This window comes from Lygodium microphyllum, chromosome 4, assembly GCF_053477565.2.
Source record: "Lygodium microphyllum isolate KBCC chromosome 4, Lygodium_microphyllum_v1.1.10, whole genome shotgun sequence".
Taxonomy (NCBI): domain Eukaryota; kingdom Viridiplantae; phylum Streptophyta; class Polypodiopsida; order Schizaeales; family Lygodiaceae; genus Lygodium; species Lygodium microphyllum.
In genome coordinates this window covers 125,220,257-125,233,498 of record NC_141138.1, presented here as the reverse complement: position 1 = coordinate 125,233,498, position 13,242 = coordinate 125,220,257, and the positions used below count along the sequence as shown (strand labels likewise).

General features: G+C 43.2%; 1 protein-coding gene across 1 annotated transcript; it reads right to left on the bottom strand.

Moving 5' to 3' along the window:
• Positions 1 to 293: 293 nt before the first annotated feature.
• LOC148037585 (ethylene-responsive transcription factor ERF013-like) lies at positions 294 to 2,034 on the bottom strand. Its single transcript, XM_087677332.1, has one exon. The coding sequence runs from the start codon at positions 1,864 to 1,866 to the stop codon at positions 1,282 to 1,284; it is 585 nt and encodes a 194-aa protein (XP_087533458.1). The 5' UTR covers positions 1,867 to 2,034; the 3' UTR covers positions 294 to 1,281.
• Between the last annotated feature and the right edge of the window lie 11,208 nt (positions 2,035 to 13,242).

Below are 13,242 nucleotides of genomic sequence, written 5' to 3'. Positions count from 1 at the left end.
AAGTAAACCTAGGTTATATACTACTCTTAAACTTCCATAATCAAAATTTAATTATAACTAAAAGTTATTGTGTTCAATTTGGTTAGATTTTTTAAGAAATTCTATCTAAATATATTATTTGTTACTTAAAATCCATATTGTGTTTCAAATTAGCCAAGGTATTTACACATCACTTGACATTTATATTAGATTCTACTGATACCATGTCTTGACTAGACTTCAAAGTAAAGATAAATATATTTTTAGTAAGGCAGCCAAAGAGCATGTCAAATTTTGTTCACCTTACTTGTAAGACTCAGTAAGACTCCCACAAAGTCTAGTCCAAGTTACATGTGATATTACCCTAAGCAAGTCTTTAAACATTGCTCTGTCTTATCTTGGCAGGCCCTCTTGAATATAACATAACCTTGTTTAGAGTGAGACAACTTTCATAGTCCTTTCATCAAAACAAAAAAGATAAGGACATAAGTATGTTAACTAAAAAAGTGATAAGGGCATAAGGATCTTAACTAAAAAAGAGACAAGGATTTTAATATATGTCTTCATGCTAGAATTACAAGTGATGTTGGGAGTGCCAATTGTATAAAGTGTGGAGAAAGGATACGCCATGCATATTGCACAAAATGGTTAGAGCACTTAACTTTAAGTATAGATAAGCGTGTAACTACACGGATCTTGTCATGCATATGATAGAAAATGTTTAAGCATGTATGATTTTTCTATGGTTAAGAGAAAGGGCCATGCCTCATGTAGACTTGCTATACTTTCAAGAAGTATAGCAAGTAAAGTTAAGTGCATATGATCTTTTTTAAAAACCCTCTACTTACTATAAAAGGAAATTACCTTACCTAGAAGACATTAGAATAGTGTTGTTATTACTTGGGCATGGCACGACCCTAAAAACCCATATCCTCAAGCAGCCCCATCTCCTCACGCTTGTTCTAAGTCATGACAAGTCGTGCTTGTATTGCCTACTTGAAAATGATTATCAAGCTTAGTGTGAATGGACTTCACGAGGAAGCAGGACATGAGACCGTTATACTGTAGCCAGTGTGATCTGTAGCGCATCGAGAGGAGATTTTGAACTTAAAGGATGATGTGCTGCACGCCTCGGGCTAACGTAGTTTCCAAGGAAAAGCTGTGTCCAAATGCCCTGTAGCCTCTCGTGCGATTGCAAAGCTTATCGTGAAATAAACATGCACTCATTGGTGGCAAGGCTAGTGTTGATATTTCCCTCCTTCTGAGGGAATCTCCTGCAGCTGCTGCAGTTGCAGATGGGGTTTATTGGGCGTTGAGATATGCCGCCTGGTGCTCCAGTGCTTCAAGCTGCAGCTGGGAGGGGCAATCAGGGTGGAAGATGCGAAAGTGTTCCTGGGAATCATGACTGATCAACTTCTCCGGGTGAACAGAGGAATAATTAAGGAGAGAAGGTGGATCGACAGTGTATTCAGATGAATCGATGTCTGCTGCGGCAGCGGCGGCGATGGATTGGATGTCCTTCTTTGAGAGGTGGACCGGGGGATGGAGCAGGCTACTACTGCTGTTAATATAATGATCGAGGAGAGGCCGGGGAGTAGGCAGGTGCGGGAGGTTGAGGGGGGAGCTGGAGGTGGGGCAGGAGAGGCCGCGCAGGCACATGGCTGCGGCGTCGAAGGCGCGGGCAGCCTGGACAGGGGAGGCAAAGGAGCCCGGCCAGGTGCGCTCTCTGCTGCGGGGCATCCGGATCTCTGAAACCCACTTCCCCCAGCTGCGCCGCCGCACGCCCTTGAAGCTGCCCTTCTGCAATATCAAGCGGCTAATTGCAGGTCGAGGGCCGATATTAGCCGCAGCCGCTGACGAAGCTGAATCTATGTACTGTTTGCCCATGGGACGTAGTTGGGATATCTAGTACACCTTCAGCTAGGCTTATGTCGATATCGAGTTACTCCGTGCTGTGGCTCACTACAGTAGTGCTGCAATTAGCCATAGCCACCACGACTGGACGGGTTTTATAAGTGTGTATTCATCAGGGTCTCTCGCAGAAATTCTGATTGAGCCGTTGTGGATATTTATTTATGCATTAGATCTGATATTTTTGCGCACTGCCCAGCTTGTTTCCAGCTCTTCTCCAGCAGCGAGCATGCTAGTGGGAGGCACTAAAGGGCAAAAGAAAAATGTGCATAAATGTAGAAGTCCTACACAACTAGTTGGCCAGCCTCTCGGGAACGTATCTTTCGCCACTCGCCAAGGCGACCAAGCCTGGCCTTCTCATTCCAGCATACCAACTTGGCAACCGTCGTCTCCCAACAACCGTCCCACTAGGCCTAGTACCTACTAACTAAAAGATTTGTTTACGCGCACTCCTTTCAACAAACTTAATAAACCTACCTTTGCATTAAGAAAAACGCTAATAGAAACACCAAACATAGCATACACTAACAAACACATTAGCTCGACGTTAGGAACGTAGCTCACTTGGTTAAAAACTCATGATTGTGAGCACAAGTGCATGTGTTCGATTACCAACTCCAATAAAATTGGAGCCTAGCTCAATTGGTTAAAGCTCATGATTGTGAGCACCAAGTGCATGTGTTCAATTTCCAACTCCTGTACAATCGACTTATCCTCATCTAGTGAAAGGCAATAAAAAACAAGTACATCAGCCAATTTGATGGGGATGGAATCAAAACATATCCATAAGGGAGGCTTATTTTCGTGTTAATTGTGGAAGTTACAAATGAATAAATTATATAACTATTAGATCAAACAACTTTGACATTCCTAGATGAGGTTTTTCAAATACTCTTCAAATGTATAGAGATATTTCTGAGTAGTACCATTCATAGTGTCAAAAAAACCTACAACTTATCAACTCTCAAAAATGTCTTTCATGGCATTGGCCAAAATCATAAGATGATAGACCTCTCTTCCTCCACTTCCATCTATCATATAGCATTAAATGGTCCCTCATGTTTGTTCATTACACATCTATAAAGTCCATGGCCACTAGCCTTGATCTCCTTTACTCTTTTGTCTCTTAAAAGTTCACAATAGTTAATGCTCCATTTATTTCCTTGGGGGGTCCACCTATAAGAAATCATCTATATAATGTGCATTCAAATGATATCAAGAAATATCCTTTCTTTACATGCTATAAGGTCTTAAAATGATCCCTTTTACTTTACTAAACTTACCATTTTTTTCAAGTTGTAATTAAAAAACCCTTTTTGTAAATATAATCCTGTAAATTTTACCAAATATAATACCTTTTCTTTTGAATTCATGTGTTGTCTTATATGTTCTATAAGGTAGGCTCCTCGAGTTATTTTCCCTATCTCTTAGAGTCCTTTTTAAAATGAGAATATGTCTTGAAGTCTAGAGTCCATGCTTCCCCAACTATCTAGTCAATTTACACCCAACAACTATGGGGTGACTGGGGTTTCGATATCCCTACAAAAACACCATAAGCCTTGGAAAAAATCTGTGTTTTAGTGGAATGCTTATGAGGTTAATAAATGTCATTGGTTCGTAGAAAAGTTCCTAGGCTTATCAATCAATTACATTGTCAAGCACTTTTGCGTTAACTAAAAACCTCTAGAAAAACATTAGATGAGCAACTTGTGGCTTTGTTGCTCGGCCACTAGGTCTTGTGTCTCATCTTCTAGACTTTGCCTTAGGCAATCTTCATTCTCTTATGCCTCTTCTTTGGCATTGAGTTGCTCTTTCAGGTGTTGAATTTCTTTCTGATGTTCCACGGCTTGTCGTGTCATCTCTAGCCTTAGTGCCACAAAAGCTTCTCCTTTGGCCTCTAGTTTTGCAATTGCGGCCTTCTTCTCTTCCTTAGCCTTCTCCAGTTGGGCTAGGAGTTCAGCTATATATACGTCATAATCCGCAGCTGGGGGAATTGTAGGGGATGCTATGGTGGTGGACGCTTCCAACCTTTTCCTTTTTGGGTCTTGTGCCTAGACTTCGTATCTGCTGCAGCTCACCTTCTGACTCCTACTTCTGGTACAACCTCCTATATTTTCATAACTAAGAATTGAATCATGGACATAAGTTTAGTGGTGTTCATGGCAGACTCTAGCTTGTGTTGTGGAGGTGGTGGTGGCAGTCTGAGGAGGTGTGAGAGTCAAAGTGAGGGGGTGCAGCTGGCTTTACCCTTTCTTAACAATTGGGCTACTTTAGCACTGTCACTTGGTTCGCCCTCATGTGATGGGCTCGTGGAGTTGGCTTTGCCCTTTCCTGCAACAACTGGGGCTACTTTAACATTGCCGCTTGGTTCGCCTTCGTCTCGGGGGGGTCACTCATGAATATATGTATATATAATGTGAGTTCAAAATAAGGGGTTTTTAAAACACCCTTTTTGTACATTTTTTACATACAGAAGGGTGTCATATAAAGGAGTTACTTACAGATTGAATAGAAAAGGGTTGTATTTTATTCAATGAAAATTCACATATTAGGATATTTATAAATAGGTCATGAACGCACATTGTATAGAGAATATATATATAGTGAACCCCCCGAGGCCTTTGTGCGGTGGGTTGGGTCTCCTTTACAGACCTGTGCATGGCCTTGGCCATGTCTTCATCCTCCTTTCTTCTCAGCTTCTCAGCCTCTTCTTTTGCTCTTTTTTTTCTCTCCTCCTTAGCTCTCTATGATTCTTCTCTTTCCCTCCTAATTTCTTCCTCCTCTTTTCCCCTTCATTACTCTTTCACCCTTTTGGATTCTCTTTGGGCTCTTTTTAGTTTAGCCCGTACTTCTTTCGTCATCTTCTCCCTCCTTTGTTGAAAGGGCTTCTCCTCCTTTCATAATCTCCTCCCTCCTTTGTTGAAAGGGCTTCATGGCCTTCTTCTTCTCCTGTGCCCTGGCCTCCTTCTGGGTAGTCTACACCTCTTGCTCTCCTCGATCGCTAATGGTTCGCTTGCTTGATTGCTCTACGTTAGGGAAATGTGACTGATGGGGTGTCTCTTCCACTTCTTCCTCAACTTTTTCTACCTCCATCGTTGCTTCTTGAATGATTGTTGTCAAGTCCCCACCAAATTTGATTGTGGAGGCCTTGGAGATAGGCTTCTTGCACACTGACCTAGCCGTTGAGGCTGAGGACTCCCCTCCTCTACTGGTGCTATGCTTGTGGCTAGGACGGCAGTCAAGTTCTTGATGATTTTCAAGACAAACCCATTCCAATCTACTTCCTCAAGGAACCCTGTGGCTATGCTCTCTAGTAGTGGCATGCCAATCCTAATCATCAACACGTTGTACCTTTGTCCCAAGATGAGAGCAGGGTCATCTTTGCTTGCATTCTTACTTCTGGATTTGGGATGTTTGCTAGACTTATCCCGTCCACCGTGTGCACATCATTCTTATTCACACCCATCATTGCGTACACATCTCTTCGATGGCGTTTTTCTTTCTTGGGGGCCAAAATTGGGGCCTTCTCAACCATTGCAGCGCTTAGTGTTACCTCCACTTGATGTTCTTCTTCTCATATCATCATCCTGACAGTTACTGTGTCGCAGTTCCTTGCATCATCAAAACTTCTCAGTAACTCTGCTCACATGTCGTAGTCTACTGCTTGCCCTACTTTCTCCATGTACTTTCAGAGGGTACACTTGTCCACCAACTACTTTAGAGCCAGCTCTTCCAAGATAGCTTCATCCAAGTTCAGTGTGTGCTTGAAAACGAATTGACTGAGCCCCTTGTCTTGACACTTAGGCCATACCTAGTTTGTTCTTCTTCCATGAAAGGGAGCTTGCCACCTTTATCTTGGCGCCATTGTGGATACCTGTCATCTACCATAGTCCAACATTAGTATTCCTCATATGGCTTTTCGCTAAGCAAGAAATTGATTTTGCTTCCATAAAGAGAATAAACAAGCTAAATTAGAGACATAAAACTTTATTCTAACAGCCTATTCATTCTAAAACATTTTTGACATTTTCCTTCCAACCCTGTTTTTATTCTTTCTTGCTTTTAACTTTGATTAATGCTTTTTGTTTTCTTCTTGCCTATGTTTTCTTAATCACCTTACCTCCTCCCCCCTTGGGAAATGATGAGAATCCTTCCTAGGATTGGACATGGGAAAGTCAAGGGTGTTCTAGCATAAGATGGCATGGTCTACTTAGGCATAAGCCACTCATAGAAATGGGGATTGTACTCTGATTGAGCATGACGATAGTAGAGATTACGAGGGCTAACGCATACTTGGGTAATGTAAGTTAGGACATCAATTAGGAAATCACCTGCCACATGTAGCTCCTCCTCTGTAAGGACACGATCGATATAGGGGTGGGCCAATACTTGGTCGTCTAGGTGGTTGTTTCAAGTGACGACCAAGACCCTGAAAGAGGTTGGTGCTACATAAGTTGGGTCATACTCAGTTGTTTTAACCGTACGTCATTGCTCAGTATTAGTCATTACTTGGCAACCGTTTCTCCCATTATAGGCATAGGTTACACCATTTTTGTAAGAATGATGAGTTAGAGTCAACAAGGCAAGTGAGTTTCTCAAGCTCAATGGGTGACGCAGGCCTTTGGAGCTTGCAGTATGATGTTATTAGCCATCTGATGAGCGCATGCTCTTTCAAAATATCACGATTATCGATCAACTCCTTTCTAACCTTGGGAAAATTTACGGTCATGAACTCGTATTCTTCCCAAGTGCAAGATAAGGAATGAACATTAGAGACAAGGGGTTCATCGAGTAAGTCTTTCATAGCTCCTAGCAAATGTGGAAAAGATGTTATCCAAGAGCTTGATGCAAGTCACCAAGTTATCTCCCATATTCACAGCAAGGTCCTTGGCGACTGTTGATAAAAATGAGCGTCACTCATAGGAAGGCCTAAGTCCTACTAGTGGTTGAGGTGGAATTGAGCTAGACAGTGATGGTTTGAGGGGTAGCGAACTAGAACGTGGTATATCTAAGGGTAACTCTGTAGTCTCATCCGTGTGTCTAGTGCTACTTTGGGGTACTGAGGGTGGCTCCAATGGCATAGATGGTGCGTTGCCTTCCTCTTGCACAGCCCCACTAGAGTGCCATGCTCTCTAGAATTAGATGATTCTGGGGTATCAGGCTGCTATGTTGGTCAATAGATTGGTTGGGGTTTTTTTATCGCAACCATCGTGGGTTCTATAGGCTTTGCAACTCGGGTTTCCTAGGTGTTCAATGCCTTAGTGGGAGTGGGGCTTCCTGGAGATGGGGTGGCCCAGAGATGGTTGTGGTTGGGCTATGCTCTTAGGATTTCCCTTCTTGGGCACCCATATCCATGTGTTGCCTTCGTAGTATTCTTAGGGTCACAATAGATATTTGGGGATCCATCACAACTTGATTATGCGCCTACATCGATAGCGTCAGGTCTATCTCTTCGGTTTCGAATGATAGTTGTTAGCCTTGCAGGGTTGTGTTTGCTTGCTACAAGTAGGTCACTTTTAGTGCCTTGGCACCCATTTAAGCATGGGCTCTATGCTTTTGAGGATGGCCTTAGTTGGTGGTGGTTTTGTAGTCTTGGTGGGTTGTGATGACTCACAACCCCCCTCCTTAGGCTTGGTTCTGGGTAGCTCTATTAGTGGCATAGCAGGCTTTGATGGAGCCTTACTGCCCTTACTGAAAGCTGTCACAATTCGAACGTTGCCAATAACAAGGTGAATATGTTGTAGATCATAGTCCACATTATAGTGTGCTTGCTTCTTGAAAGTGTGTCTTAATAGCGATTCTTGACCAGTCCTGCATCCTTCGTATTTGGAAATACATAGAAGGTGACTTGTAGGCTCTCAGACTCGATAGAGACTATGATCTTGCACCTCCCTAGGAGTTCATATGCCTTGCCCCTGAATGGGCTGAGTTTAGCATTGGTGGGCTATAATTGTGGTTGACTCATGAGGGTCCAATGAGTGTAAGTAAAGACATTGAAGTTAGCTCCCTCATCGATCAAGGCATCAAAATGTGTATGTGCATCGGGCCATGGCTGTGATGTGCATGTATACTGGTGCTACTACCTCCTCAGTCTCATCCTCTAGTTTGGTGATGGTGGCTACGCGGACATTGACAAGGGCTTCTAGCATAGAGGACTCATGGAGTGGATGTGTGAGAGGGTAGTGCTTCTTCATGCAACTTTCATTAAAGAAGCCTATGCCCTCACCTTCAAGGGTTTCAAGTTCTACATTGCCCATCCTACTAATGGTGCACACTCTTAAAAGTCCTAATCCTCGGAATTTCATTTTCTGCTTGTGACCCTTTACCAAGTAGAGAAAAACAAGGTCTCCTTGCTCAAAGTCGTGTTGTTTGACATGCTTGTTGAACCACATCTTCCATCATGCTTTCTCACAAATTAGGGCGTGGGTGGCTATGAGCCGAGTCTCAGAGAGTCGTTCCAATTCCATAAGACGGTCAGTCCAAGCTTCCTTCCCTTTCCATCTCTCATGTATTGCTATTTGCAAGCTAGGAACAAAGAATTCTAATAGCAAGACAGCCTCAGTCCCATTGTGATCCGTGTATGGTAATGGTAATTATTCCTTTTTGTCATAATGCTAATCTTCATATAGTTCATGCACACTCGGATCTTCCCATTCTTCTTCAGGACTATCACGATCGGTGATACCGACTCCGTGTGCTCTATTTTCTAGATGAATCCTACCCTTATTAGCTTATCAATTTCCTCCTTCATGGCTTGGGCATGTTTCGGATTGATAGGGTATGGTCATTGTTTTACAGGCATCGCATTAGGGGCCATTGGTATGTTATGTATCACCACTCTAGGATCTGCTCCTTTGAGCTCATCTAAGGACCAGACGAACATGTCCACGCACTTTTACAAGAGTGTAATGAGACTGGCCTTTTTTCCCTCGGTCAAGTCATCAGCTATATAAACTCAAGTTCAGGCTTCTTGCCTTCCCCTGCCAAGTTGACTTCCTTGACCTTGGCGGGTCCCTTGATTAGCTCACTTGTCTGTCCTTTTCTTTTCTCCCCCAGCAAGATCACTACACTGTATCCTTTCTTAAACTTTGTGAAAATTTTTGGTAGGTTTGGCGGTTTCTTCTTCTCTTCTACTTCTAGTTCCTTCGTCTATCCTCTCCTTTCTTCCTTCAATCGTCTGCGCCTCAGGTGGACTAGCAGGTCCCCCTCGGTGCCTTTGGTCCTAGGAGGTCGGGGTATCTCTAGATGACTCTCCGTACTAACCTCCGATTTGGAATCAAACTCACAATCCTCAATAGAGAATGGAGTCTCCCCTAGTAGTCGTATCTCGGTGGGTGTGTCCCCATCCTAAGTAAGATCGTTGTCGGTGGTTGGGCTATCCTTGTGTGTTTATAATCTATTTCTCCCACATGCTCCAACCAGGAGTGATCGCACTTCATCCGCATGACTCCTCTCTCGATCTTGTAAGCACTCCCTTTCTGAGGCTTGGAGTCTGCTCGTATGTTTTGGTCTGTTTTGTTCTGATTGTCTTCTGTAAGGAGGGATGGAGTATTGATTAATGAAGATTGAGATCTTAAGAAAGTTTATTGAATGGTTTGTGAGAGTTTGGAATGGTTTGAGTATGAGTTATGTGGTTTTGATGACCTTCTGTAACCTTCTGTAGGTCTTCTGTAGAGCCTTTGTCTCTGTTCTGTTCTGTTCTGTACTGTAGCTGTTCTGGTACTGTTCTATGATTGTTCTGTATGCTTCTGTATGTGTTTTGATGAATGAGAGTGTAGCTTGGAAAAGTTTTCTAGCCTTGGAAAGAGGTGAATACAAGTGCAAAAGAGCTGAAAGAAGTGAAAGAAGTAGCTGCTGAAGACTCAAGTGAAGACTAGAGTGAAGTGATAGTAGTGAGCTACGAAAAGACACTGTAGTGGCTCTGGTGACTCTTCATATCAAACATACCTCTTGGGAGGGGTATCCACGACCTAAGAAGGATTATTGAGAGTTATTTTTGAGAGATTGTAGTGAGGATATAATGTATTATTGATGGAGAGAGAGAGAGAGAGTCAGAGATAGCCAATTCTACAAAAATAGAGTGACTGTATATGAGAGATTGAGAGAGAAGACTATGAAGATATTGAAGATGAATACTATGTGATGTATTTCCACTCAAAGATGGTGTATTCCTTTTCTTTCTTTGTTCTATTGATGGATTTTATGAAGATCTTGAAGAATATGGTTGATTCTATCAAATCCGTGGGAGATCTACATGATGATGCATGAAGATTTGTTGTGACTGGTGTTCTTTTCTTCATTGTGGTCATATGAAACATGGTAAACAAGCTTGTTGATGTTACAAGATAGATTTTCTTGCAAGAGAATTCCCCTTTCCTTGGCGTTTCTCTTGGGGCTCCATGTTTTTGGTGCGCAGCCGGGGAAACTTGCCATCAACAAGCACCAGAAGAGGCTGAAAATGAAGGAAATGGCATTGCCAAGAATAGAAGAATTTAATGGATGTTTGTAAAGTTCCTTCTTCCACTGAAGAGTTGGAATTCCTCATTATCAAAGCCACTTTCCACAAGAAGTTCATCCCACAAAGGCGGAAACACATCACCATCATGATGCATGCTCTATGTGGTGGACAGTTTCCTCTTCCTGTTGAAGCAGCAGAAACTTGCATCTTGGTGGCAAACTGTTTGGGAACAAACTGAAGAGCAGAAACAGAGAGAATGACCATCCATGGAAGATTTGGCATTCATTGAGAAGTTTCCAGACAACATCAAGTGGGAGATTATGAAGAAGCTTCAGGAGTCTTGGTCTATAGAGGTTCACAAAGACAAGAAGGAAAAGAGTTGGAATTTGTTCGTGGATGCTCAACAGCAAGATACATGGGATGCTTGGTGTACTGTTAATCTTCTGTTTGTTCAATTAGCAACCCACTAGAAGTTGGTAGACAGAGTGTTTTTCACAACATACACTATTGAAACCATCAGAAGCTGGCATTACTATGATGATGGCACCACCACAATGCTTAGACGTATGCATTTTGACACCTTCAGAACCGAATACCTTCCTCTGTGCAGTGGAATGAAAGCAGAATTCAGGGACGTTGAAAAGAAAGAAGTAGAAGAAATGTTGGCAAGAGAGTCCTCTAGAGACTGAAGCCTTCTGTTAACCCTTTGTGGAGCATTAACAACATTGTGGAGCCAACCCCCTGATGAATGACGCAATAAAGAGGCAAGCGTTAGAACGAGTCCAGAGGTACGTGAGAAGAGAGAAAGCAAAAATCAAGGCTAAGAACGAGCTCACAGCAGAAGCCGCCTTTGACGCCCTTGCGGAACTCTTTACAGAAGTCCCAATGGCACATCAAGCCCTTCCTCCTCCTGCTGGAGATCCACTTCCAAGACAGATCCATCCTGGAAATATTGATGATAGCTCAGCGAATGTAGTCCCATTGCTAGTTTTTAAGGGAGAGTACAATGAAGACCCTGATCTTCATGTAGCAGAGTTTATGGTAGCATGTGTGGCTAACAATGCGAGAACCCCTGAGCATTGGTTGGCAATATTCCCTTCCACTTTCAAGGGCACGGCGTTTCAGTGGTATGAGAGACAAGCAGCAGGAACTTTTGGCACATGGGACGACCTAAAGTTGGCCTTCCTCACTAAATTCAAGCGTGAAGGTTTTGAAGAGCGGATGTGAGAGGAATTTATGAACCTAAGTCAGTCCTCTGGAGAAAGAGTAGAAGCTTATGTCTCACGAATGGAATCCATCCTGAAGAGATGGACTAACCATAATCTAGATGATGGCATTCAAAAGGGGGTGTTTCTCAGAGGATTACAACCAGAAGTCCATAAGTTTGTGGAGCTGCAAAGACCAGCCACCTTGCAAGCTACAACAAAAGGTGCAAGATTGTACGATGAAGTGGAAGCTCGATTAGCGATGAATCCAGGAAGAGGAGTCCTACCTCCTCTGATGCCAGGAATGATGTACCCACCAAATGCAGTCCCAGGGACTGTCCCCTACTCTTACCAACAGATGCCCCCAATATCACAGTACAGTGCACCAAATCCACAGTGGCCACAATCCATGCCTCAAATGATGGTGCAACCACAACAACAATGGTCCCAACCAATTTCCTCAATGCCAAATCAATAGCAACAGTGGAATCCTACCAACTGGAGTCAACAGCCAACAGTTCAAACAGGAGCTCTGAATTAGAACCAGAACAGAGATCCCTCTCCACTAGCCCAACTGTTTATGCAGTGATTACAGAGACTTCTCAAAACCCTCCTGCCAGTGCCTCAGGAGGAGAAATCTTGAAGGACTACTTATCCAACTTAGTTGCAAACATAAAAAAGGAGTTGATGGATGTGATTACAGAGCAGCTACAGATGCTGAAAGTAAATACTTGGTGTGGTAAGTGATTACAGAGCAGGAAGAGATGTGATGCGGTCAAATGCTTGGTGTGGTAAGTGTCGTTAAGCAGGCCATTTAGCCACTGAATGCACACGAAAACCAACCATTCCTGGAGCCTTCTGTTCCTACTGTTTGCAGAAGAACCATACAGAGGACATTTGCTCTCTGAAAGAGATGCATGACAGGAGAAGGAAGGAAGAAGACGCAAGATTTAACTTGTTGGAATCCAAAATGACAACACAGACGCTGAAAGTGATTACAGAGCAGGAAGAGATGTGATGCGGTCAAATGCTTGGTGTGGTAAGTGTCGTCAAGCAGGCCATTTAGCCACTGAATGCACACGAAAACCAACCATTCCTGGAGCCTTTTGTTCCTACTGTTTGCAGAAGAACCATACAGAGTACATTTGCTCTCTGAAAGAGATGCATGACAGGAGAAGGAAGGAAGAAGACGCAAGATTTAACTTGTTGGAATCCAAAATGACAACACAGGATATTGGACCCAAGCCTAGAGAGTTTGGTCCTAATTTCGGACCCAGAAGATTTCCTTCCCAAAGTTACAGAGGAAGACAATTTGGCGGTGGTCAGAGATCAGAAGTGGAGTGTTATAGATGTGGAGAAAAGGGGCACATTTCACCAAATTATCCAAATCCCAGAAGGTCAGTGGATTACAAGCCCTTATGTAGTCGATGCAAAGGAGAAGGCCACACTGCAAAAGACCCAGTCCCAGTGAAAAACAGTGCTATTGATAGTCCGGCCAAGGCCCAAGAGCCTACCTCCAATTTAGTGGAATTGGAAGTTGTTGCCATCACACGTGCAAATAAGAAGGAACCATCTATCCAAAAAGAAAACAATCCTCCTGCCAGAACAGTGAAGTTCAATCTTCCACCAGAAGAACAGAACATAATAGAGCATGACAGTGCCGTACAGAGCACTACAGTGCCACAGAGA

Excerpts from the sequence above, each read along its gene's own strand:
- LOC148037585 (XM_087677332.1), bottom strand. The coding sequence starts at position 1,866 with ATGGGCAAACAGTACATAGATTCAGCTTCGTCAGCGGCTGCGGCTAAT.